Below are 27,999 nucleotides of genomic sequence, written 5' to 3'. Positions count from 1 at the left end.
TGTGGAGGTTGTGCCAGCCCTAGCTCTGGCAATGCAAAAAAAGTCAGGATACGTTGCACATGTCATGTGACGCGACGAGTTTGACACCGGTGCTTTAAAGGATAATACACTTGGGAACTCTATATCCAAGTTTGTTCTCCAAGAACTCCATCTATTTTTTGGACTGCTTGGTTGGAATGAGAATTAAAGACACTGTTTTATATAGTACTTTCAAAAGATAAAATATTTTAATTATTTATTTTTTAAAATCTGCAACACTCTTTCAAAGATGCCTTAGTGCGGTTCCTTTTTGTCTTCCTATTGTATTTAATTTGTGCTTGAAATTACTGAAGTCATTAATTCATTATATTAATGAATGTGCACTAACAAAACACATACTTCTTCCTTCATCTAAAGCGAAATAAGCCACTCAGATTGCATAGTTCTGATGTCACTAAAATTACGAAGAAACAGATTCTTTTGATCAGTTAAAAACTTATTAGGAAATTTTTATTATACAACGTTGAGTTTGGGTGAATTCTGCCAAAACTCCATGGGTACTTTTAAGGCTAGCATGGTAACTAAAAACATCACAAAGGTGACTGTAGTCATAACACTCACATTTACTATAGAAATCACATAACATCATATAAAAATATTTAAATATTTACAAAGGATTACTACATGATTTCAAATAGCACAAAGCAATATATAGTAATTATTAGTGAAAGAGTTACAGCATTTGGTCAATTAATTTTTTTTTTATATAAAAAGGCCAGAGAGGACCAAAACAAAGTAACTCTAATCCAAAAAGATAATCAAATAAAAAGGTAACAATTGAGGCAATGAATAAAAACAAACTACTTATTTTTGGAGAAAGGTCTTGTACATATCACATCTTTCCTCTTCACAAAATATTATTTGTCTGCTTGTAATAATAACTTTAAACTTATTTTGTGCTTTTCAAAAAAGATTATCAAAGGAGAAAAAATGCTATTTGACCCTATTTTGAAATCTGCAAAACTATTTAATTTATGTGCATTTTAGCAGTCTTGTAAACCCAGCTCATGATAGGATGTGCTCCAGAACTCCTTGCCTGATTAATTGTTCACATTTCCAGCGTGGTAAGAAATGCTAAAGAAAAAAAAAAAGAACCCATTTTCAAATCTAAGGAAATACTTACATTTATCTTTTTTATGCACCACCTAAACCCACAAGCAACATCAAAAATAACATGAAATTATGTAGGTATTGTTTGTATTAATCCCACTGTATTGTAGCTAACCTATATAGCAATTCTCTCAAATGTACGTCTAGATCAGTGGTTCTCAACCTGTGGGTCGGGACCCCATTTGGGTTGAACGACCATTTCACGGGGGTCGCTAAACAACGCAGTCCGCCATTTTTTCCCCCCTTTTCCTTAGCTATGCTACTCCCTTTTATTCTATTGGCTTTTGAAAGCCAATAGAATAGACTCTCTTGAATAGAGTCTAATTCTATTGGCTTTCAAAAGCCAATAGGAATTGCCCAGGTTGTCTCTGCCCTGCTGAGCCCGCCAAAAGTCCCATTCTGCAAACGGTGCTGTACCAGTTGAATAGTCCTCGACTTACGACCGGTTGAGTAATCCTCGACTTACGACCGGTTAGGGGTCGCGGCATTAAAAAGGTTGAGAACCAGTGCTCTAGATACTTAAGCTAACATCAGCCTCCAAAGCTTAATCAATGGATTTGTAAAGGAAAATCCTTAAGAACAGCAATGAGATTTTGTGTATTTAATTCTTCTGCATTGAAAAATATGTTTCCCTCAATCATCTTCCAATGAAAAAATATTTAGTTCATAAACAGAATTATAATAATTTTTAATTTAATATCCATTCATTCAAAATGAATTTTGCTGGATTTAACTTCCTTCTAAATAAGTGTATATGGAATTACAATTTAAATGCTCAAGATGTATTAGAATGATCTGGCACAGAGGTAAGAAAGGTTTCATAGATGCGCTGTGGCCCAGACTGATCAAATTCTCTCTTCTGCATACATGTTTTTCTTATTTATGGGAAATTGAAAGAATAATTTCTGATGCTGCTTGGAATATTCATTTACTAATAGGGCAATAATAAACTCTACCACTCTTGATAAGACAATATAGTAAATTTCTGATTATTCAAGGACAGTCTTTTAAATCTACAAATCATTTTTTCTGCCCATCAGTGAATCCTTTGAAGCCACAGCAGCAGAAGTTCAAATCAGCAGCATTTCAAGATTAAAGCCAACATGCCAGCTTCCCCACTGTTTGTAGGAGGCCTAGGAAATTGCCTCTTTTAAACACTATAAGATTCAGTAACAATGGCAACTTGAACTATAGGCATTGTTATTGCTAAATGATGCAGCTATACAACTGCATTGCTTAGTGATGAAAATTTTGAGCCCAATTGTGGTCATATGTTGAGGACTGCTTATACCGCCTCTTCTTCTAATCTACTGTGTCATGGGAGATCTTCCTCATTCATTTATTTGCAATTAATAATGAAGGTCAGAAATTTGAGGAAACTATGGCACCTGAATGGAGTCCTTGCTCCAAAACTCCAGTTAAAAGACTCAGATTAAGGTGAAACATAGGATCTTCATGTTATATGAACTGATTATTCAGGGCTAGATAATTTTTTGTGTGTCAGAGTCATTCTTGATTGGTGACTAGTCCACACAACTTTCCTGACAACATTTTCAGAAGTGGCTAGCTTTAACCAATGGCCTAATAAAGAATAGCTTCTTGTGTTCCAAACTTCTAAAAAAAAAATTAACTGTTTCCATCTTGGTCATTAGTTAACTGCACCATGTCTACTTATAAATACCTGGCTATTCTTCTTCAGCAGAATTGTTGTGTCATCATCAATTTCAAATTCTCCATAATCTTTCAAACACCGAACCTGAAGGAAAAATAATATAAAAAAATATTGTACATCATTGGTAAAAATTAAGCATAAGCCTGCATTAAGAAGTTCTTCTGTTACATAAATTATGCTCTTCTGAGCAGCCTAATGAATTAAATTTAGATTGCAGTGATTTTATTAAATAATTTTGTATATTTTGAAGTCTGATAATGAACCAAAGTTTTCTTCTTTTAAAAAAGTATATAATCCTCAGTTTTACTTACTTCGATGTACAAGTTTTTGGGAGGTTTCATGTCTTGTGTAAGATCAAGGCCATCTCCTCCTCCTAATGATCTCATATAGGTAGCCAACGACTTTTTATATTGGTTAAACCAAAGCACCTAGATATAAAATGTTTAATTATTCATGAAGTTAAGTATCACTTATATACTGTCAAGTTAGATATCCTTCCAAACTATTAAAAGACAATACAAAATAACAGTGAAGTATGAAATCTCAGAAATTCTTCTTAACAACACAGTGATTTCTAGTTTCTATAGGTCATGTATTGAAAAAAATACGTAATTGACAATGAACTTCATCTGAGAGTAAATTTCTATACAATCGTGTATTCTTAGTATGCCTGAGAATTAAAGGTGATTCCAATGCCTAATATTTATATCCAAATATTTTGGGACATAAATATTACAATAGGTTTACACATTACACAAAGTTATGGTTTGTTGAACTCTATTCCAGGGCTTTTCAACCAGTGGCACCTGACAGGTGGTACGCGACAATCCTAGAAAAGTGGTAGCCGGGGAGGGGAATGAGCTGAACCAGTGGCAGCACCGCACAAGCCTGAGCGAGAGATGGCTGGAGCTGTAGGGCTGTCAGGGCTCAGCGGAAGCGTCAGGATCAGTGCCAGGCTCCAGCTGGAGCTCGGCGCTGATCCTGGCACTTCTGCTAAGCCCAGAAGAAGTGCCGATCAGCTGGAATGTTGCAGCATCTTCAGGGTCTTGTGATTTACATTCAGATGCTTAGCAGCTGATTCATATTTAGGATGGTCACAGTGTCCCAGGGTCATGTGAAATGACCAAAACCTGCTGCAACAACCCAGCAGATGGGGGGAATAAATATCAAACACCCCCCCCTCGCTGCCAATCTTCAACAGAAATGCTCACAATGAAAACCTTGTACAGGAGGAAGAGCACCACCAGGTGGGCAGGCAGGTGTCTTGCTCAGCTGTAGCTTGGGGGGCACTTTTTTCAGTGCCATTGTAACTTCGAACAGTCACTAAGCGAACTGTTGTAAGTCAAGGACTAGCTGTACTTCATCACTTTTTTCCTTTTTGGGGGTGTCATCAAGTTTTTGACACCTTGCTAGGCGACTGGTGGTACTTAGATATTGCCATATCCTAAAAGTGGTACAATGGGTGAAAAGGTAGAAAAGCCCTGCTCTATTCTACTGAATAAACCATAATTAGCTATAGTTACATATGGGACTAAGCCATAAATTTTGGTTTATAAAACCACAATTATTGGCTTTATACTATATGCTAAGTCAAAATCAAGTAATCATATCAGGGTTAATGTATTATGCAAATCCAGCTTCGGTGTCCAATATCAGTTATTCCTATAGTTTCCGCCTTTAGTGAACCATTTCCTCACTGCACTAACATAACTGCTAAAAAGATTGTGAAAATTCTATAGTATGTTTAAAGATGTATGGTGATTTTAAATTAATATCTGTAGTTAATATACTCTTTTTTTATATTCCTATACTTCCAGATTGTTCCCAATCTTCTGAAGCTACACAAATACATGCATAAACACATTTAGCTTACTTCATCTGCTGACATGTGAAATCGGACAGCATTTGGCAAGACACTACCATATTCCCACCTAAGGGCCCGGAGGCGAAGTAAGCGGTCATACCTAAATATAATAACAGTGGAAACATATTTAATTCATTACTGTACAGTTTCTAATAGGGCTATGCATTACTTTGAATTTGAAAGAAAAAGAGGTGATTTGAATTGGATAGAGTGGAAAATGCAACTTATATTTATTTATTTATTTATGAGACTTATATACCGCTTTAAGTGCAAGCACTCTCTAAGCGGTGTACACCAGTAAGCAATGTATATATATATTTACATTGCCCCCAACAATCTGGGTCCTCATTTTACCTACCCCAGAAGGATGGAAGGCTGAGTCAACCTTGAGCCGGTGAGATTTGAACCACTGACTTGCTGAACACAGTCAGCTAAAGTGGCCTGCAGTACTGCACTCTAACTGCTGCGCCACCTCAGCTGCAGTTAGAGTGCAGTTCATTAAATCAAATTATTTTCCCATGGGATTGAAAGCAGCTGCAGAGTAATTAATAGTGAATGAGTCCCTTACAATTTTGTGTGCACAATCACTTCCATCATCAAATAACAATAGGCTGATAAATTATAACTAAAATACATCAATCCGACATATTTTCTCTAATTAAAGCTATTTACAGAGTATTTACTTATGACCACAATGGAGCTCAAAATTTCTGTTCCTAAGTGAGGCATTTGTTAAGTGAGTTTTATGACCTTTCTTGCCACATTTGTTAAGTGAATCATTGCAATTGTTAAGTTAGTAGCATGGTTATAGTTCCCCATTGACTTTGCTTGTCAGAAGGGCACAAAAGATGATCACATGACCCAGCAACCATTATAAATATGAGTCAGTTGCTAAGTTTCTGAATTTCAAACATATAACTATGGGGGTGCTGCAAATGTCAAAGTGTAAGTGTGAAAAAGGTCCTAAGTCACTTTTTTCAGTGTCTTTGTAACTTCGTAGTCACTAAATGAACTGTTGTAAATCAAAGACTACCTGTACTGCCAGATATAGTTAAGAATTTGAAGTCTTGTACAATTCCATTAAAAATATCAATCTCAAAAGTGAAACAATCTGATCTTGGAAGAATTGGGAATTATTTCACAGAGGATCACTAGACACTTACAAGTATGCAACAATACATCTTCGGTTTCTCAGCAGAGAGCAATGGCGAAATTTGATTGTTGTAATCAACTCACTGTGACCTGACTTGGCTTCATTTCTGGTAATAATAGTAGAATTATATTAGTTAAATATATTTTGAACTCAAAATGAACATACAATTGGTTCATGCTATTAGTTTATACTTATTTTGTAAGCTTTAGATACCACAGAAGTTTCATCTCAATTTCACTATGAATTGGACTTCCGGTGGTTAAAGCGGTGGAGATGGCGGCTACTTTGTAGCCGTCCTCCTGAGAAGGTGTCAGATCCGCGGAGCACAGCGTTTACCAGCTGGCCCGCGGCTCGCAATCCCCTTCCCGGGCGAAGGGAAGGGGTAGAGATCGCATGAATAGAGGTAGAACCTCTTAACTCTCCCTGGATTTTTATTTTTAGGGGGGTAGAAAGAGGGTTCCCTCGGAGTTCATTGCCTTCTCCGCCTCTCAGCTGTCTTTGTTTCTTCGGAAACAAAGCGAGACGCCGCTACCATCTCCGTACTTAAAGAAACCGTGAGTAATCTTAAACCGGACAGAACTGTTTAAAGGATTTTATTTATAGTTTAGCTTTATTTTATCTTTTTTTAGTTTATTTAGTTTATTTAGTATGTGCTGATTTTTTTTTATTTTTTTGAGCTTTCTCTTTTTTTTCGGGCGGAAAAGTGAGAGTGAAAGTAAAATGGCGTTTTGAAAGTTTTTTTCCTTTAAAAGACGGATCGGCTGAATTGTTGTTTAATACTGCTTTTTTTTTTACTTTTTTACTTTTTTATTCTTGGGGACTTTTAGATTGATCTTATTTTATTCTATTTTATCTTATTTTTAATTTTTTTTTGGATTACTTATTTTTATTGGTATTTTTAAGAAGAAAGGAAGATAAATTAAAATGGCTTCAAAACGACAACCAGCTACTGCAGCTTCTAAAGTAACTTCTTCTCCTGCTACTTCTACTGTGCAACAACAACTTAAAATAATACCCTCAGTGCAGCAACCTAAATCCACTCCACCTTCACCTCCCCCATCTGGCACATCAGCACAAGACATTAAAGAAATAATGGTAAGTGCCGTCTCACAGTTTAGGGAGGAAATGAAACAACTTTTGGACCAGAATAAATCTGAAACTAAGGAGGAAATGAAGAAAGAGATGAAGGAGCTTTTAGAACAGAATAATGCTATTTTGAGGGATGATATACTTCTAGCTCTATCTGGAATGGCCTCAGTGGTTGTGAAGCTGGACTCCAGAGTAGAGGAAATTGAAGAAACAGTTGAACTTTTGGATTATAAATTTCAAGATATGGAGAAAAAAGTGGAGACTTCACAAGATGATATTCTTATGTTCCAGTATAGACAGATGGAATATGCTTTGAGAATAAGGGGTCTGAAAGAAGATAAAACTCAAGATTTGATGGAAATGGTGATTAATGACTTGGCTGTTATTTTGAATATTGATAAAGAAGAGTTACGTGGGGATGTGGAAAGAATTTATAGAGTTAATTCTTGGATTGCAAAACAGAGGAATTTGCCTAGAGATGTGGTGATATATTTTGCTAAGAAGTCTTTGCGAAATCAGATTCTACAAACTTTTTATAATAAAAGATTTCAGATTGCTGCCCAAGATATTATTATTTTAAAGGAAATTCCACCTAAAATTTTAAGAAGCAGAAAAGATTTTGCTTTTTTAGTAAATGAACTTAAAGCAAGACAAATGCCATTTAGATGGGAGATTCCGATGGGCATTGTTTTGAGCCATGCGGGGACACGTTATAGACTTAATACAGTTGCTAAAGCTAAGGAATTTTATAAAACGGTCCTGGGAGCAGGCTCTCCTTTGCCCATGATGCATAAAGTCTTGAGTGACAAAGAGATGGAACAGAAATCTGAAGGTACAGGGATGATGACTGCTGGACAGGTGGTATGGATGTCTCAACCAGAGGTTAAAGAACAGAGAATGACCCGTGCAGCACATAAACGTAAAGAAAAAGAACAACAGAAAAAAGAAAAAGAAAAAGAAATTGAAGAATCTACTCAGCAAATTGCTTCAGTGCCGGTGGGAGGAGCAAGACCCAAAAGCTCTGCTACATATTCATCAGCAGCAGAATTTGAGCGGATCTTCTCCAGGCTGAAGGCCAAGGGAGATGGCAAAGCTCCTGTCCTGGAATGTTAATGGATTAAACATTCCTCAAAAGAGAAAAAAAATTTACCACTATTTGAAACAACATAACAATGATATTATTTGCTTGCAAGAAACTCATATTACAGCTAAAGATCAAAAATATTTAAATAATCCTCGCTTGGGATCTCATTTTGTATCTCCCGCCCCTGGGAAGAAAGGGGGTGTGGTAATCTATGTTAAACAGAATTTATCTGCTACCTTGTTAGAATCAGATCCTTACGGAAGATATGTTATGCTTGAACTTGGTTTATATGGCAAGAAAATTCTTATTGTGGGGTTGTATGCACCAAACCAGCAACAGGAGCAATTTTATAGGTTACTACATCAGAAAATAACTTTGTTGGACTATAGATCTGTGATTTTGATGGGAGACTGGAATGGTGTCTTAGATATACAAATGGACAAAAAAGGCTCTTCTACCTTTTTTAAACAGGCTAAATTACCTAAAGCCTTTTTTGATATGAAAGAAGATTGGGAATTGAGAGACTATTGGCGTGAACGTAATCAAGAAGAAAAGGATTTTACGTTTTTCTCAGATAGACACCAATCTTTCTCAAGAATTGATTTCTTTTTGATCACAACAGATTTATACAACAGGGTGAAGAATGTAAAAATTTTTCCTAGGACATTGTCCGATCATAGTCCAGTTTGGATGGAACTGTTTGTAGAGAAGGAAGATAGGAGATCCTGGAGGGTGAATGAGAATTTATTTAAACAAGAAAAAAATGTTCATAAATTAAAGGAATGTTTAAAGGAATATTTTACTTTAAATATGAACAAGGGAACATCAATGTCAATGGTCTGGGATGCAAGTAAAGCTTTTATGCGTGGTATTTTGATAAAAATGAATAATTTGCATAGACAGAAACAGACTCAGAAACGGAAAGACTTGGAAGAGGAGATTAAATTAAAAGAGAAACTTTTAATTTCAAATCCCTTAGATGAAAAGGTTAAAGGAGCTTTAAAATTGTTAAAAACACAATTTAACATGCTGATGGCTGATCAAGCTGCAACTAATTTGCTATTTATGAAACAAAATACATTTTGTAATGCTAATAAACCAGGGAGATGGTTGGCTTATCAGTTAAGAAAAAAACAGAAACAGAGGAATATAGATAAAATAAATTATAATGGTAAATTGGTTTATCAGAAAGAATTGATTAAGAAATCTTTTTTAGAATACTATCAAAAATTATATAAGGGTACTAATATTCAAATTACAGATATAAATAATTATTTAGGCAAAGTTAACTTTCCTAAATTAACAGAAGATCAGGAAAAAAAGATTAACGGTTTAATTACTAAGGAAGAAATTGTTACAGCTATTAAACAATTGAAATTGGGCAAAGCGCCGGGTACGGATGGGTTGACATCTATTTATTATAAAGCTTTAGTAGAAGAGATGATTCAACCGTTGTGTGAACTGTTTAATAATTTATTACAGGGGTTAGAGATCCCTCCATCCTGGCGTAATGCATTTATATCATTGATTCCAAAAGATAGTCAAGATCTTACTTTGCCTAAAAATTATAGGCCTATATCTCTTTTAAATGTGGATTATAAAATTTTTGCAAAAATTTTAGCTAACAGGCTTATGGGGATCTTGCAGCAGTTTATACATAGGGATCAATCGGGTTTTATAACTGGAAGGTATATGAAGAATAACGTTAGACAAATTATTAATTTATTAGAGTATTTAGAAAAGAATAACCAAGTCTCTGCAGGCCTGATATTTTTGGATGCTGAAAAAGCCTTTGATCAAGTGAATTGGCAGTTTATGCTGTGTTTAATCAAGGAGATGAATTTTGGACAAAATATATTACAAGTATTATCCAATATATATCAAAAACAGACTGCTCAAATTATTGTAAATGGGGGTTTGTCAGAGGCTTTTGTAATAGAAAAAGGAACAAGACAGGGATGCCCGTTGTCTCCGTTATTGTTTGTTTTAACACTGGAAATTTTGTTGATTAAAATTCGGGAGTCTCAAGAAATAAAAGGAATAGAAATTAATAAAAAAGAATATAAATTAAGAGCCTTTGCAGATGACTTGGTTGTTACTTTGTCTCAACCTGTTTCTTCGGTGGTGAAATTATTACAATTGATTCAACAATATGGACGTGTTTCTGGCTTTAAAATTAATAATAATAAGACCAAAATATTAGCTAAAAACATGACTAATGGTGATAAACAGGCTCTAGTTAACTTAACAGACTTTGAAATTGTTGATAAGGTAAAATATTTGGGGGTTACATTATCTGCTTCTAATGTAAAATTGTATAAAAATAATTATGAAAAGCTGTGGATGGAGGTACAGAAGGATTTAAAAAACTGGAATAATTTACAGTTATCCCTTATGGGCAGAATTGCAGTTATTAAAATGAATGTCCTGCCAAAGTTTATTTTTTTGTTTCAAATGTTACCTATCTTAAAGAACGAACGTAATTTAGATGAATGGCAAAAAGGTATTAATAAATTTGTTTGGGCAGGGAAAAAACCAAGGGTGAAACTTAAAATAATGCAAGATTTTCGTGAGAGAGGTGGACTCAAGGTACCAAATATGAAATTGTATTATGATGCTGTAGTATTGACATTGATTAGCGACTGGGTGAATTTAACAAATACAGAAATACTTCATTTGGAAGGCTGGGACCTACTTTTTGGATGGCATGCCTATTTAATATTTAATAAAAAAGTGGATTGGGTTTTTAAGTCTCATATTATAAGAAACTCTTTGCTAAGAGTGTGGAGAAAGTATTATAAAAGTGACTTCAAAATACCATTATGGGCTATACCTCGGCATGCCATAGAAGGTATAAGGAAAGGGGTAAATATGGACAAGGTCTCTTACGTACAGTTATTAAGATGGGATGGCCAAGACTGGCAGTTAAAATCTTTGGAAGAATTAACACATGAAAACTTAACTTATTCATGGTTCCAATATAGACAAATAGTGGATAGATGGAAGATGGATTGTAAAATGGGCTGGCTTAGAGAAGATGAAATTTTTTTAAAACAAGTAAGAGATCAAAGGCCAACCCATATTAAGAGAGTTTATGGGGTTTTAGTGGAATTAGATTCAGAACTTGAACTAGTTAAAGATTGTATGATTAAATGGGCACAGAATATTGGTGAAACGATTTCAATGGATACTTGGGAACTTATTTGGATAAGAAATGTTAAATTCACACAAGCGCAAAATTTAAGAGAGAATTTTTATAAGATGTTTTATAGATGGCACCTTGACCCAAAGAAAATGTCCATTATGTACCCTAATCTACAGCCGAAATGCTGGAGATGTGGATATTTGGATGCTACCTATTACCATATTTGGTGGACGTGTAAGCATATAAAAGCTTTTTGGATTAAGATATGGTGGAATATTCAAAGAATTTTTAAAAGGAGGGTAAAATTTACTCCGCAATTATTTTTACTAGGTATTGTTATTGACTGTGATGCTAAGGAGGTTATATTGATGTTAAATTTGATTACAGCCGCTAGGTTGTTAATAGGACAATATTGGAAGAAGGAATCTTTGCCTACTTTACAAGAATGGTTTCATAAAGTTTCGTATTTGGCAGAAATGGCAAAGATTTCGGCTTTCTTAAAGGAGCAATCTCAAGAAAAATTTTTTGCGGTATGGGAAAAATGGATAAATTTTATACAACATAACTTGGATATGGAAAAATATTATTTAGCCTTTTTATAATTTGTAATGATTGTTTTTTCTTTCTTTCTTTCTTCTTTTTCTTTTTTATATATATACATTTTTTACGTATTATTATTTATATATATATATATATATATATTTTATATATATATATATATGCTTTATTCTTCGTCTACTTTCTTCTTTCTTCTTTCTCTCTCTCTCTTCTTTTTTATTTTTTTTTCTTTTTTAGTATATATTATTCATTTTAAAGTTTATGTTATGTATATTATTATTATATATATTATTACTGTGATTTTTATTATTATTATTAATTATTTTATAAATTGCAAATGTTATTTTTTAAAATATTTGTTAAATAATCCTATATTCAGTTCTGGGAAGTCGGGGGGGGGTGGGGTGGTTGGGGAGGGGGGGGTGGATTCTTATTTGTAAAACTTTTGAAAAATTTCAATAAAAAAAAAAATTTCACTATGAATTGTAAAGAATTGCAAGGGAACTGAGTAAGAATAGAAGGCAGTATTTTCAATATTAAACAAAAATCAATCAAAAATCAACAAATCAGCATAACTTCAACCTGACAGAAGGGAAGTTCAAAAGTAATATTAGAAAGTATTCCTTCACAGAAAGAGTAGTGGAAGCTTTGAACCAACTTTCAGTGGAGACAGTTGTTCAATCATTAGTAACTGAGTTTAAACATCTTGGGATAAACACATGTCCATCATCTGACAAAAATTTAAAAAATCCAATTTAAAAACCTCAGGGGGTAGACTTGATAGGCCACTAGATCTTTTTCTGCTATCAGTTTTCTGTTTCTAATTTAAGAAAGGATTTTTTTGTACTGAAAAAAATCTATAAATTGTTCCCATAAGTCCTCTAGCATGCAATTACTGTATACTCTTTTAGATTCTGCATTCATAAAAGCGAAACAAAAAGTATACTCTGCCTTGTTTTGAGATACACATATCTTGAAGAAGGAATCATTTATTTTACAAAGACAGAGGACTTTACAAGCAGTCCAAAGCAATTTCACCACTTTTATTCTTCTCTAAAATTCAGTGCAAAGGAAGTATATTTATTTACAGTGACATGTCATCTAGGCCATATTGGACATTTACTAGATAAGGTGGCATTGGATATATATGTCTATCTTTTCCCAAAATGTTAGTCTGTATCAGAAGATGTAATGTAGTTTTTTTATAGTGATGAGTCATCACATTTGTAATAATTAATCTGAGACAGTTATTGATTCCTGGCAAAAATATGAAAGTGATTTGACATTGCTTTCTTTTGGGAACTTTGATGATTTGTTTCAAATTTCCAATCTAGTTTACATGCCTGGCATTTCCTAGTGGTTCAGTCTAACCAGGCTCAATGCTGCTAACTTCTGAGCTCAAACAAGCTGCTGCCTACTTGGATCTGGCAGCTATATTTAGCTGTATTTCTTTTCCTGCAAAATGTGAGTTATGGCTTCATTTTAAAAATATTTTATGTAGACAAATTATTCTTTTATTGATGAAATTGTCTTACACATCAATTTGGTTCTGCTCATACAATGCTTTCATCTCTTCAAGTACTTGTCTGATCCCATCTTCCTGGGAAAGGAAAACACCAAATACAATGATCATTTAATTACTAACCTAATTCAAGAAAAATGTTTCAACAAATAAAAATATAACTTTTAAAATATTTTTTTTGTTTAAAGATTTTACATAAGCTTAAAAATACAGAAATATAAAAGGGAAATAGAGAAATAAAAAATAAAAGAATAAAAGAAAAAGTGAAAGAACAAAAAAGAAAAAAGTATTTAAAGAAGTCATTTCTGATTTTCTTTGTAGCAGTTAAAAACTTAATGATTATAATCTTCACCTTCTCAAATTATGTACCAAGGCTCTATATTCTTCCATCTTTGTGCATACAATAACCATGCTGCAGTTTCCATATATAAAAACAATTATCCATGAGAAATTTTCTAGTTGACTGTCCATAAATACTAGTATGAAAAAATCTGGTTTCATCTGAATATTATTTTTTAAAACTCTCTACATTACTATATGTATTTGTGTCCAATATCTATTTTACAAGCCTACCGAACATGATAAAATGTCCTTTCATGTTTTTCACATTTCCAACAGTGATTGATTGAAATAAATAACTGAAAAAATGTAGAGACAGGATTGAATGCACTAGCAGATGGTTGGAGAGAAGGAAGGGATGCTAAAGAAAGCTGAGTTAGTGCCAGCTGCCCAACCCTGCCATCTTTGCTTCATTAGGACTTACAAGCTGCTTCTTGACAATTATTAGCAGGAGAAAATGAGGTTTCAAGGGATGCTGAAAATATGGGCAAAGTCTACAACTGGCGAAAGGTAATGGATTCTTAAGCCAACTCCCGAAAGAGGCTGGGTTGGACAACGCTACCGTATTAGAGCTGGGTACGATTTTACTAGGAGAGCCCTCTGCACAAATAACGAAGCGAGGTGATTAAATACTGTAAATAAAATAAAAAGGTTATTTTATCAATTCAAGGCTGACTCTGTCAGAAAATCGAATCCGTTCGCGCCTCGCCTTCACGCCAATCCCCTCACGGCTTCCGCGGACTCCGCAAGTCGGACCGTGGAAAGGCGAAGAAGCGAAGCGCGCGCACGGCAAAAACTTACGTTGAAGGCAGGAAGCTGCCCATCGCTCGCGCGGTACAGCTCTCGGACCAGCTCGGTCGCTTTCTCAGAAAACATGACAGCCACGGGATCGACCGAATCGCCTTAGAATTCGGCGGGCGGGCGTGTAGTAAATCGCGCTCGTACTGCTCGGCCAATAGGAAGACTGGATTCCTTGGAAGGATGGGTGAGGAAAACAAAAGTCCCGCCTTCAGCAACTACTTATTACGGAACAGGGCAAGGGACAAAACAAGGAACTTCGCAGGAAACTGAGGAATCAATGAAAGTCAGATAGGTACTTGGAAAAATTTGAATTCTTGCGCTTTATGAGCCCTAAGTGAATGTTGAAGTATTTCCACTAAAAACAATACTTTTCGCTTCTTCCCCCAATAAAAAGTTTATAGGTTGAGGCATTTCAATTGTATTACTCTTTAAACACACACACACACACACACACACACACACACACACACACACACACCTAGAAAGACTACAGTTCCAGAGCCTTTGGAACTGTTCAGTGTGTGTGTGTGTGTGTGTGTGTGTGTGTGTGTGTGTGTGTGTGAGAGAGAGAGAGAGAGAGAGAGAGAGAGAGAGAGAGAGAGAGAGAGAGAGAGAGAGAGAGAGAGAGAGTCTTCCTTCAGGATAGATCTATCTAGCTACAAATACATTATTGATGCCATTAAGTGGACCTTTGATGCTGAGCTCATGTTGCATTTACAAACTTTTTAGAGCCATCTGGTTGGCTACAGTCAGAACAGAATGCTGTAACTAAGTTTAGTTTGATCCAACTTCTATGTTTTTGAGATGCTACAGATCTCTTCATTGTTTTTCTAAAGTAACACGTGTAAGGGCTTCTAAACACATTAATTTGGAATCCAACTGATACCAAAATTACCTTTGCAAGAATGTGTTCGTGGCTATTTCACACTGTTCTAAGTGAATCTGCTCTTTAGTGACTAACCGATTGTTCAGTTAAGTATCTCAACTACTGGACATAGAATTTTTAGCTTTATCTGCATAAAGAATAATCTTCCACCATCAATCCATTTTCATGGCACTGCTTTCCTTTTTAAATAAAATTTTATGTAATATCAGTTTCAGGTATAAATATTTCTTATCGTAGATATGTAGCCTTATTTAAACATTTAATCAAATATTTTATCAGAAAATAACGCACCTCAAGCAATATGGAAAACTAGTGGTTCTATCAAAATTCAAAGCCACATCTTGCATTTTTCAGTAAGAACCAATGAAGTTTATTCTCTCCCATGGACTGTCCTTTTTAATCTTTGGCTACAATCCTAAGCTATGCAATTAATCCTCCCCCCCCATCACAAAATTCATGACTTTGTTCAGTCATAATATAACACCAAACAATGTTGTTTGACAGCAAGTCAATATGAACCAGGCCACTATGACTTCTGCAATTAATTATGATTAAATAAGTCACTACTTATTTAATTCAATTAATGTCATTATTGCACTAAACACATTAACTAATATATTACATTACATATAGTTTCATTATATTATAATGTATTACATTAAGCCTTTTGTGCATGGATTCTGAGTTCCCCGTTATAAGCCTCTCACTTTTGTTTAATACATTTTAGTGGCTATTATAAATTCATTGTATTTTTATTGTGTTTCAGAAGAAATCAATATATTTCAAGAGTGATTTTCTACTACTTGTTTTAGTATATTTGGGAAGCCTTTCTTTTATCAAATGGTGCAGCACCTCAGATTTCATGGTGCTCTAAAAATGTAAACAATCAACTGCTCCTAGCTCTTCTTCAATTGGGGCTTAGCTGCAACAGTTCCATTAAGCTGCAGTGAAGTGAAAGAAAGCAGCACTGTTCAAATGGCTCACCAAGATTGACTTTCCAAAATGATATGTAGATTGGGTTTTATAATACCGGTAGTTTCTATTGTAACTTTTAACTATATTAAACATTTATAATCTGCTTATAATTTTTATAAGTAATGTAATTTTTATCACTTCCCCATTTTGATATCTTTTTACATGCATTGTAAGCCATAAAATATTGTTTTGTAGGCCAGACTGGGAGTCCTTTCTATTAAATACAAGAGTAAATGTGTGGGAAGAATCCAGAGAAAGAAATATTTTGGGAAATATTAAAAAGGCAGAATATATTTCCACAAAGGATCTTAAAGGCAGAAACCAATACCTCCCCCTCAAGTCTCTCTGCCCCAAACAGAAACCAGGTCTGCAGAAATGCAGATGTGACAATCTTGTCAGAAAGATTGGAGCTAAGAAGTTTGGATTAGAAAGAGAGATCCCTAGAATCAACAATCCCTCACACCAAAAATCCAACAGTCATCAGCCACAGCCCCAGGGAAGCAAGACATAATAGGATTAACCAGCCACCATCAGAATACCAGAAAGGCACACTCAGATTCAGGTCAAAGTTCATGCCACAGGAACAACTCCAAACAAAAGCTCAAGAAGGTATAAAAACCCACCACTCCCTACTATATGTGGTCAGCTTTCCCAGAGCCAAGCTTCTGTCTGGCTTTGCTCTTCAATAAACTGCAACCTTCTTTCTAAAGCAGTCTCCATTTTGTTTATTCCCAGTTTGGATTGGACCCCGATGAAGATTTTTCTTTTGACAAATGTACTTTTAATAACTTTCCTTGAATATTAGGTGCAGTGACAGAATATGCACAAAACATTGATGGCAATTTATTGAAAATTATTATAGGTTATAGCAGATTATCTTTTCTTTCCATTCAACCGTTACATCAGCAGCAGTCTGCATAGTGTGCAGCATGACCCACTTTCCAATACATCACTGTGGAATGAAAAAAAATTTCATGGTTTATATTTTTAGTGATATCCAATCAGAGCTACAAAGATCCCCACGACTGCTAGAGATAGCAAGGTGATGTAAACAACTACATTTGTTATCATTTTCCGGTGATCCGAATTTTTGCATCCTAGATCTGCAAGCTTATAAGATTCAAAGACAGACAGGAAAGTGCAAATGCTATAAAAATAAGCATGGGTTTTCACCTGCCTTCTATATGCTGTATCTGTGTAGGTGCTCGTAATTATTTTTAGGAGAAAAGTAATCACCGTTTATACCGCATCATATCTTATCCCCCACAAGAGCCATCTTTGATGTGGGCAATTTAGTAACAAAGCTGAAGAAACGAGCATTCGTTCTAGCTACGTTGATATGTAACGCGTAGAGGTCACGTGAGCCTAGCCTTTTCTGATTGGTAGCACGCGGGAAGCGCTGCTATTCCCTCGGTTGTCGGGTTGTTGTTGGTATAATGTAGGCGAAAGAGGCGTCGGGTTCGGGTCAGAGGAGTCTTCCCTTAGGCGAGTGGAAGTGGCACCGCCCGTGCGTTGGCACCGCCGGCATGAGAAAGCGGAACGAGACCGTCACCTTGGAGCATGAGCGCTTTGCCTCCTCCGCTCCGGCTCCAGCCGCTGCTTCGTCTTCCTCTTCCCCTTCGCTGAATAAGGACTTCAGCTTGAGACCCAGCCCGCATTTGTCAGGCAGCGCCCGGCCCTCCGGTGACTCTGCTATGAAGCGGGCACTTAGCAGGTGAGACCCGTAGCAGAGCGGCCATTCCTTCGGCTCCTGGCAGCCGGAGCAACCCTTTCTCTGCCGGCCTTGCACCGCGGTCCCCGCAAGCTCGACCTCGGTCTTGTCTCCTTGGCAACGGGCAGACAAGCCATTCCGCGTTGCCACCGCTGGCTGCCTCTTCCCTTCCTTGGGCTTTGCTATTGCGGTGGGTTGGCCGCGGAGTCCCCGGTTGCAGTTTGCGGAAGAATGCCCTTGGCGGTCTCCCTTTGTCCGTCCGCCTTTCGGTGCTCGTCGTGGAGGTTCGCAGTAGGCAGGATTGGGGGGCGGGGGAGGGCGATTCCAGCCCGAGGATCAGCAGGAAGCGACCGAAAGCGCCGCGGCCCTCCGTGGAGTTCCTGCTCCTAATGCTGCATTCGGTTTACAGACTGCGACTGCAGCAGGTCAAGGAGGTGATTCTGTACTGTGTATCGGGTCTTGGCCAGGCAGGCGCTGTATTTTGCCACTGGGTGACATAAGGTGGCTGGGATGGAGCATATGGAAAGCTTAAGCCTAAGGAAAAGAAAGATCTGACAGTCTCAATAGATACTCGGTCGAGTTTGTCTTTAGCTTATAGCCTGGGATTGAAAGAAACATGTATTTACTTCCATATCAGTTTACTTAAATTTTGAGTGAATAACTCCTGAGGCTTTCAAGATTGGCTTAGGCATCAGACCATGTCAAAAAATTAAAAATATTGGAAGGCATATAAAAACATATAAACGATCTCTTCTTAACTCTTTTATGTGTCTGTCACATCTATGTCTTTCACTAAATTTTTTAAACCTCATCTTTATTAAATTTATAACTCACCTTTCCTTCATGAGCTATAGAGGCATACATAGCAGACCTTTCTCCCATTTTTCTGCAAATAGCATCAGTACAAAGCTGGATGAAAACAAACACATATCTCCTGTTTTAAAAACACTTAGATTACAATGTTTATCTTTTCATGTTCCGCAAACATGAAAAAACATGTTCTTTAGAATCTCTGCTCCTTTTTCCCTTTGGGTGGTACAGCTGGGTATGTGTTCCTCCCATTCTTGGATACAGTCCCAAAGGTCTGAATTGTTTATTTTTTATATTTTTGTAACAAAAAGAAATTAATTGGAATAGTTAGGTAACAGCTGCTCACAGTTACTTGATAGTGAGATGGACATATAAATTTAATAAAACATTTAATTCATTTAATTGTAATTTGGTTTAAACCTTTTTTTCTTGGTGCCACATTTTGTTTTTGTCCTACCACTCATTTTTTGGGTCTGTGGACCTAAGCAGCCCTTTAATGGGCAAAAAAAGACAAGATACATAGCCAGCTTTAAAACTGTTGCTACTAGATGTTATTATTAGTAATCTTTGTTATAGAAAATTTGAATCAGTGTTTTTCAGAGTTAAGGAATAAGGTTTTCTATGTCAGAATAGTCAGAATAGTATGAAACATTAGTATAATCCTATGCACGTGTACAGGTAGTCCTCAACTTTTGACCACAACTGAACCCAAAATTTCTGTTGCTAAGCAAGTCAGTTGAGTTTTGCCTCATTTTACAACCTTTTCTGCCAGAGTTGTTAAGTGAATCACTGCAATTGTTAAGTTAGTAATGGTTGTTAAGTGAATCTGGCTTCCTCATTGACTTTGCTTGTCAGAAGTTTGCAAAAGGTAATTATATGACCCTAGGAAACTGCAACCAACATAAATACATGCCAGTTGCCAAGAGTCCAATTTTTGATCATGTGACCATGGGGATGCTGCAGTGGTCATAAGTGTGAAAAAGATAATGTCATTTTTTTAGTGTTGTCGTAACTTTGAATGGTTACTAAATAAGTGATTATAGGTTGAAGACTATATTTTAAAGTATACTTCGTTGAATTGAGTGGGGCTTTAGACTATTTCTGCACAGTTACACAAAGGAAAATTTGGTTTACAAAGAGAAAGTACGTTTGATACTTGACACTCCCAATATTGAGATCTCAAAAAATGATCTATGACTTCACTGATATTGGAGATGCCCAGAAAGCTAAGTAGTTAGTTAGTACTGTCAGTTTTGAGATTTGTGTTCATGTATGCTGTTGTATTAAAGCTAGGTAATCTTACTACAGCATAATATTAATAAAGGCCTTTTTTTGTTTTATCTTTTACCCTGCAAGAAGCTAATGTTTCTTCTGATCATCTTTGATCATTTGCTTCTAAGCCAGATAATTCAATTGTCAATAAGTGACTATAGATGCCAAGATTGTTGTTACCATTGTTCTGCAGACATGGTGTTTGCAGTATCTTAATGGTGAATAACAAATTTAAAATTTTTGTGGAGTGTTGTAAAACTCTCAGATCATGCAAGATCTAAATTTAAAAAATAGCTTGAGATTTGGAATAATTAAGATTATAATCCAGTTAAAAAAAATGCGAATTGTTAAGATTTGTTTTTTTAAATCTTGTGCTCTGCATCTTCAGATCCTTACTTTTTAATATTGACCCAATCATAGATATCAAAGGTTCATGTTTTAACAAATTAACATAGATAAAGAATTCATAACTATATGCAACAAGAAAATCAAGGTTACATGGAAATAAGCCTTACTCAACTCACTGAAACTTATTTATATTTAATAATTATATTTATTTTGTTTCTAACTTTATATAAGTTTTATCTGTGATTGTTGAAGTCTTCTTCTTTATTTCATATTCTGTTTTAAAGGTTGCATAAAATAAAAGTCTTTGGGTTGCTAAGACAAGCCAAAGAAAATAAACCTAAAATTAATCTCTGTCGCTATATCCTTTCCATCCCAAAGGTATAATAGTTGTAACCATCACTGGGAGTAATTATTCAGTGTTTATACAAAGAATTTTAAATAATTAGAACAAGTGTTCTCGCTAAAAATTATAGCTTAGTAATAGGCACATCTTTTCTATGTACAAGTTCAATCCCTTGGTAAACTCCTGTTTTTTTTAAAAAAAAACACAAAATCCCTTATACCACCGTTTTAGAAAATACCTAACTGAATCTCTAGAGAGCCTCTTTTAGTCTCAGTAAATAGTATATAGGCTGATATTCAACTGCAGATTCAAAGCAGAGCAGAATTCCTTTGTGTTGTTTTGGTAGCGTTACTTCAGGTTTTCTTTGCTGTTGAAAACATCCTTTGCTGGGCAATTGGACTTTAGGATTGTACACCCTACTACAGCAAGGAAGCAGTCTTTTTTTTTTTTTAATAGAGGCCAGTTTATCATTTCCTCACAAACGTTTATTCAAGGACCTCTTGACCCTACCTCTTACAGTGAAAATCTTTTTGAGAAGAATGGAACTCAGGTCCTGATGGATAAAGACATGTACCTTCACTAAATATTTTCCTGGCAGTAGCAGAGAAGTTTACATCTGCTTACACATTTTCTGTTACATTTAAGGGATGTAGTAGATCCCTTTATCTTTATTATTTGTTGCAGAATTAGAGGCTGTATCTTTCCTGTCTTATTTTTGTAGATTCTTTGGGAAAATTATTCTTTGAAATATCTAATAGTTACAGTTATTTCTTGATGCTGAGAACTTTTGCAATTATGTTGTCCTGTTTTTAGCTTATAACCATGTATAAGTTACTGAGAGGCCACTATGTTTGGAGCCATATGTAAGCTTGGTAAAAAAGCTAATATAAATATCCCTAAAGGAATGATGAACATTGACATGAAAATACATTAATAGTCTTACAGATGAATGAAGTATAGGCTATACTGTATGTAAAGTTAGTGAAAATAGCTTCACATTTTGTTATTGTGGCAGTACTCCCAGTTTTGGCAGGGATCTTTTGGTAAGTCACAAAGAAAGTAGTTATTTGATGAGGGGCTTAAGATCTGTAATTATGATATGGAAAAGAATCTTGTCTCTGTTTCTTTTTAATGAGGCTAAAGAGATATAATTGAGAGGAGTATAATGTTATAAAAGATCTTTATTTCATCTCCTCTTTCAGTTTTCTAAGATTCTATAATTTTTTTTAAAATTGTCCCATGTTAAATAATTTCTATTAACTCTGCCTATGCTTCTTAATACTACTAGTTTCTTAAGCTTAAGAATAAGCATAGATTTGGAGACCATTTTTATGTTGCCAAGGTCTCTAGGCAAAGAAGTGATAAAGTTAGCTCCTCTTCTTCTATATAGATACTTGTAGTTTTCTGGAGTGATTTATACAGCTAAATTAGGTGACCTTTCAGGTCCCAGATTTTCTGGATTGAACAGATTGTTGTGGTTGATTGTTGATCTATTTGGCACAAGGCAAGGTCTCTGTGAACTTATTTGCCTTATAGGTTTGATGTGAAATCTAAATTAGGACTGATAATGAACCTAAATATATTAACTAAGGACTCTCAAGATGGGAGTTGCAACTAATTTAGAAGGGTTAATATTTTAAAATCAGTGTCCAGGTACATGCACTGTAGGAACACAAAACTGATTTCTGCTTTCCTAGATAAGCTATAGCATAATTGTTGTATAGGTCAAAGAGTAAACCATGCTTGTATAATCCAAGCAGCAAGTGTATTTTGAAAGATGGCATCTAAATCTACCGGTAGCTATCTTTTAAAATAATCTGCCATTCATGCCAGCAATTGTCATGGTATTCAAAGTTTGAAAATCTCTGCAATGATTAGATACTTAGAGAAGATGGGTTCATATGAGGCTAGAATTTAGAGACTAATCAAAATAAGTAGGAACACATAGCTTGACTATTTGCAAAAATAACCTTTAATTTATATGAATGAAAAGTAAGGCTGCAGTCTTACACAAATACAATAATTGCATATAAGAAGAACTTACTTTTAAGCAAACATATGGTGATAGTATTAATTGCATAGTAATGCCTTAAAGCTTGATTTTATGGAATATTACCTTGTAGTTCTGAAAAAGCCTACTATGCAAGTGATGTTATGAGCTAGATTGTATACTCTCAGAAGGATAACCCATGATAGACACAGGGTAGGTGAGAGGTTAGACAGTTATACAGTCCATTTCAGAAGGAAATGGTAAGCCATTCCGGTGTAGATAGATCTTGATTTACATCATTATTTGTATTAATTACATTTGTTTAGTAACGGTTTGGAGTTATAATGGCCTCAGAAAAAGTGACTTACAACTTGTCCTTGCAGTTATGACTGTTGTACCACCACGGTCACATAATCACATTACAGGCACGAGGCAACCAGCTCACATTTACGATAGTTGCAGCATTTTGTGCCATGTGACTGTGATCTGCAATCTTCCCAGCTGGCTTCCAACAAGCAAAGTCAATTGGGGAAGTTGGATTCACTTAGTAACCATGTGATTCACTTAACCATGTCATTATCTTAGTAAAAATTAGATCTGATCAAGTGATGACTCACTTTAGGATTGCATCATCTTACGATGGAAATTCCAGTCCCAATTTCAGTTGTAAATCAAGGACTACCTTGATTTTCTTTCTTCCAAGAAAACCAAGTAGACATTCATAACAGAATAATAGAAACATGATACTGGAATATGAATCTCCCAAATCAAAGGTATCCAACAAGCATAAAAACAGAGGGCAAGAACAAGTAGCACTAATGCTGTGGATGTAGTTGGATTAAAAGCATGTCCAGCTGCAACTGATGTGTCGTTTTTGAAATCGGTGAACTGAAGTGAACTAGAATAGATCACTTTGCATCAGAGGAGCATCAGATTTTTTGTTGCAGAAAAGAAAATGGAGTAGCATTATTAACTAAATGCTGCCATATTTCATTCTTGAAAACAACTCCAAAATGATAGAATGATCTGAATTCAAAACCAAGTGTTTTCTTCGTCACTATTCCTCCACTCTGAAATAGCATTCCCCCTGTGTTCTAAATGGCGATAATGTAATAGTAGTAAAGTTGGAAGGGACCTTGGAGGTCATCTAGTCCAACCCCCTGCTCGGGCAGGAAACCCTACACCATTTCGGACAAATGGCTGTCCAGTCTCTTCTTAAAAACTTCCAGTGTTGGAGCATTTACTGCTTCTGGAGGCAAGCTGTTCCACTGATTAATTGTTCTCACTGTCAGGAAGTTTCTCCTTAGTTCTAGGTTGCTTCTCTCCTTGATTAGTTTCCACCCGTTGCTTCTTGTCCTGCCTTCAGGTGCTTTGGAAAATAGCTTAATTCCCTCTTCTTTATGGCAGCCCCTGAGATATTGGAATACTGCTATCATGTCCCCCCTTGTCCTTCTCTTCGTTAAACTAGACATACCCAATTCTCGCAACCGTTCCTTATATGTTTTAGCCTCCAGTCCCCTAATCATCTTTGTTGCTCTTCTCTGTACTCTTTCTAGAGTCTCAACATCTTTTTTACATCGTGGTGACCAAAACTGGATGCAGTATTCCAAGTGTGGCCTTACCAAGGCATTGAAGAGTGGTATTAATACTTCACGTGATCTTGATTCTATCCCTCTGTTAATGCAGCCTAGCACTGTGTTGGCCTTTTTGGCAGCTGCAGCACACTGCTGGCTCATATTTAAGTGATTGTCTACTAGGACTCCGAGGTCCCTCTCACAGTTACTACTATTGAGCATGGTGCCACCTATGCTGTACTTGTGCATTTGGTTTTTCTTGCCTAAATGTAGAACCTTGCTTTTTTCACCATTGAATTTCATTTTGTTAGTTAGTGCCCAGTGTTCAAGTCTGTCCAGATCCTTCTGTATCTGAAGCCTGTCTTCTGGAGTGTTGGCTATTCCTGCCAGCTTGGTGTCATCTGCAAATTTGATGAGTTCCCCATCTATCCCTTCATCCAAATCGTTGATGAAGATGTTGAAGAGTACTGGGCCCAGAACAGAGCCCTGGGGCACCCCACTACACACTTCCCTCCATATAGATGCAGTTCCATTGAGGACCACTCGCTGAGTACGGCCGGTCAGCCAGCTACGGATCCATCTGGTGGTGGTTCTGTCTACCCCACATTTTTCTATCTTGTCAAGTAGTAGGTTGTGATCTACTTTATCAAATGCCTTACTGAAGTCCAAGTAAATTATGTCCACAGCATTCCTCTGATCCACTAATTTTGTCACTTGGTCAAAGAATGCAATAAGATTTGTCTGGCATGATCTATTTTTGACAAACCCATGTTGGCTTTTAGTAATGACTTTGTTTGCCTCTAGGTGTTCGTTGATTCGTTGTTTGATTATCTTTTCCAGGATCTTCCCAGGTATTGAGGTCAGGCTGATAGGTCTGTAATTTCCTGGATCCATTTTTTTTCCTTTTTTGAGGATGGGAACTACATCAGCTCTTTTCCAGTCCTCTGGTAGTTCCCCTGTGTTCCAGGATCTTTGAAAAATATAGTTCAGTGGCTCCGATATCACATCTGCCAGTTCCTTGAGAACTCTGGGGTGTAATCCGTCTGGTCCTGGCGATTTGAACTCATCTAGGCTGGACAGGTGCTCACTAACGATTTTCTTGCCTATCTTAACTTGTGTTTCTGTTTTGTTTTTTGTGGCACTATTTTTGATAGGTTGGTCTGTTTTTTCCCTTTGTGTAAAGACAGATGCAAAAAATGAGTTAAATAGTTCTGCTTTCTCCCTGTTGCTTGTCACCTTCTTGCCACTTCCACCCACTAATGGACCAATCATTTCCTTCACTTTTTTCTTGTTTTTTACATGTTGAAAGAAGCTTTTTTTGTTATTTTTGACTTTGGTCGCAAGCCTCAGTTCATTTTGAGCCTTGGCTTTCTTCACTTCATCTTTGCAGGCTCGGGCTATTTGCTGATATTCTGACTTAGTTATGTTCCCCTCTTTCCACTTTCTATACTTGTCCTTTTTATCTTTCAATTTGTCAGAGAGTTCTTTATGCAGCCATGCTGGTTTCTTTTGAGAGCTGTTATTTTTCCTCTTTGTTGGTATTGTGCTAGACTGTGCTTTTATTATCTCATTTTTCAAAATTTCCCAAGCTTCTTGAGTTGTTTTCCCCTTGAGGATTCTCATCCATGGAATCCTTCCCAAGCCCTCTCTAAGTTTATTGAAATTAGCTCTCTTGAAGTCCAAGACTCTAGTTTGACTGTGTTCTATTGGTTGTGCTTCTATAATGTTGAATTCTAATATTGCATGATCACTTCCTCCCAGGGTTCCTATGGCTCCAACACCGTCTATCATTTCATCTCTGTTAGTGAGAATTAGATCCAAAATGGCTAATCCCCTAGTTCCATTCTCTACTTTTTGGGAGACAAAGTTGTCTGCTAGGTTTGCCAGGAACCTGTTTGATCTTCCACTTGGTGCGGAGTTTGTCTCCCAGTTGATGTCAGGGTAGTTAAAGTCCCCCATTACTATTGTGATGTGCTTCCTACATACCTTAGTTAGCTGACTAGCAAAAAGTTCATCTATTTCCTCTGTTTGGTTGGGTGGTCTGTAGTATACCCCTATGGCAATCTTGTTGTCCTTCTGGTTGTTCTAATATGCTTTATGATATATGACCTGGTTGTTCTAATATGCTTTATGATATATGACCTATTGCTTGCTATTTATATGTACACTGTGAATTTATGCACCGGAGACAAATTCTTTGTGTGTCCAATCACACTTGGCCAATAAAGAATTCTATTATATTCTATTCCATTTCCATTCCATTCCCTGGGCTGAAGGGTTTTATGATTCCATTATTATGCCATGAGTGTTTTAATTATTGTATTCCCTGGGCAGTTGTTTACTATTTGGTTCTTTTTTCAGTACATTGTGTTTTTAACTTGTCCTATACTTTGCCTTGACTTGTTTGATGACTGGCATTACAAAGCTGATAAATTAATAAAGCCAATGTTCCAACTATAGGTGCAGAGGTATCAGAACTTTAATAGCCTTATGACAAAATGCAATGCATTGTTAACATGACAGATAATAAAGATGTACTAATTATAAACCAAAATATTAATTAACATTAGAAGTAAAATAACATCTGGAACCAAAGGACATTTGGTTTCAATAAACAAAATGAAGCAGAAGACATACAATGCTAGTTGCTAAGCAAAAAATCAGGTAACCATGATAGGCTCACCATGCCATTCCCATTCTGCAACCAAATTACCATGGTCATTAAGCAAAGCATCACGTGATTGTAACTTACAGTTTTACTTTTAAGTTCTCCATTAAATCTGCTTGTTGCAAGCAGGTTGGGAGGCACACAAAAAGCAGGCACATGATTGTGGATATGCAGTGGTCTGAAATGCTTGGATAGATCACATAAAAGATTTTTTTTTATACCATTGTCATCTTGAACAGTTGCTAAATGAGGTAGTCAGTAAGGAAACATGACCTGTATTTAATCCTACAATAAAAATTCAGTATTTATATCAAATACTTCCTTCCAGCAATAAGACAACACTGCACTTGGACATCACAAACTGGAATCAGAAGAGGCAGAGGTATCCATAATCACATTGCTACCATCAGAACAATTGACGAGACAAGGGAGTTGCCTGATTTCCCTTTAATTATTTACCTTATATGCAAAATTGATATTGGGTGTGTGAAATAGAAGAAATAACGATTGGAATTGCCATTTCTGTAGAAATATCCAGTGACAGACTTGTGATACTTTAACTGAAAAATGCTTAACAAAGTTCTTGTTGAAATTGAAAGAAGAAAATGCAAAAACTGATCAGCTGCTTGGTATTTAAAAAAACCAAAAACCAAATCCAAGATCATACTAATAATAGGCAATGCCAACCCAGTGCAAATCTGCAAAGAAGTCACAATAAATCCAGTAAATAAATATTTTTTTTTAAAAAATGTAAATAAATAAATAATAGGTTATTTATGATTGTCATCCTAAGTGACAGATCAACTGCTGATCATAATATGCTTTATTAAGCTTATAAATGAACCCCAATGCAGTATTGAGACATGCCAAGTAATAATTTATAATCATGTTTGATTCTACAGGTTTAATAGCCCTGTTATGTTATCTCATTGGCAATCTCATTGGCACTGTATTTGTATAGCAGAACTTTGCAGTGTGAACCTCTCTCCTGAATAATTAGGGCAATTAATCCTGGAGAAGGACAAATCAATAGTAAAAGAGAGAAT

General features: G+C 35.9%; 2 protein-coding genes across 6 annotated transcripts in view; one reads left to right on the top strand and one right to left on the bottom strand.

Annotated features, from left to right (window-relative positions):
• Positions 1-462: 462 nt before the first annotated feature.
• On the bottom strand, positions 463-17,546 carry GINS1 (GINS complex subunit 1). 5 transcript variants are annotated; one of them, XM_039320876.1, is made up of 8 exons: positions 17,415-17,546; positions 14,377-14,547; positions 13,250-13,314; positions 5,849-5,944; positions 4,695-4,785; positions 3,133-3,249; positions 2,831-2,905; positions 463-1,113 (listed from the first exon to the last, which is right to left on the bottom strand). In XM_039320876.1, the coding sequence occupies exons 2-8, from the start codon at positions 14,449-14,451 to the stop codon at positions 1,045-1,047; spliced, it is 588 nt and encodes a 195-aa protein (XP_039176810.1). In that variant the 5' UTR covers positions 14,452-14,547; positions 17,415-17,546; the 3' UTR covers positions 463-1,044. The 5 variants fall into 5 exon arrangements, with proteins under 5 accessions (XP_039176810.1, XP_039176811.1, XP_039176812.1 ...); XM_039320877.1 differs by having other exon boundaries at positions 17,474-17,518; XM_039320878.1 differs by lacking the exon at positions 5,849-5,944.
• Positions 17,547-17,738: 192 nt separating this feature from the next.
• ABHD12 (abhydrolase domain containing 12, lysophospholipase) overlaps positions 17,739-27,999 on the top strand; it is a 37,097-nt gene continuing 26,836 nt past the window's right edge. The window contains exon 1 of the mRNA XM_039320875.1: positions 17,739-17,951. Coding sequence (XP_039176809.1) covers positions 17,764-17,951 — 188 coding nt within the window. The 5' untranslated portion in view covers positions 17,739-17,763. The remainder of the gene's footprint in view (positions 17,952-27,999) is intronic.

Source organism: Crotalus tigris, unplaced genomic scaffold (genome assembly GCF_016545835.1).
Source record: "Crotalus tigris isolate CLP2741 ecotype Arizona unplaced genomic scaffold, ASM1654583v1 scf7180000023713.2527936, whole genome shotgun sequence".
NCBI classification, from domain to species: Eukaryota; Metazoa; Chordata; class Lepidosauria; order Squamata; family Viperidae; genus Crotalus; species Crotalus tigris.
Note: the sequence above shows the minus strand (reverse complement) of the source record. Positions and strands in the feature narration are given on the sequence as shown.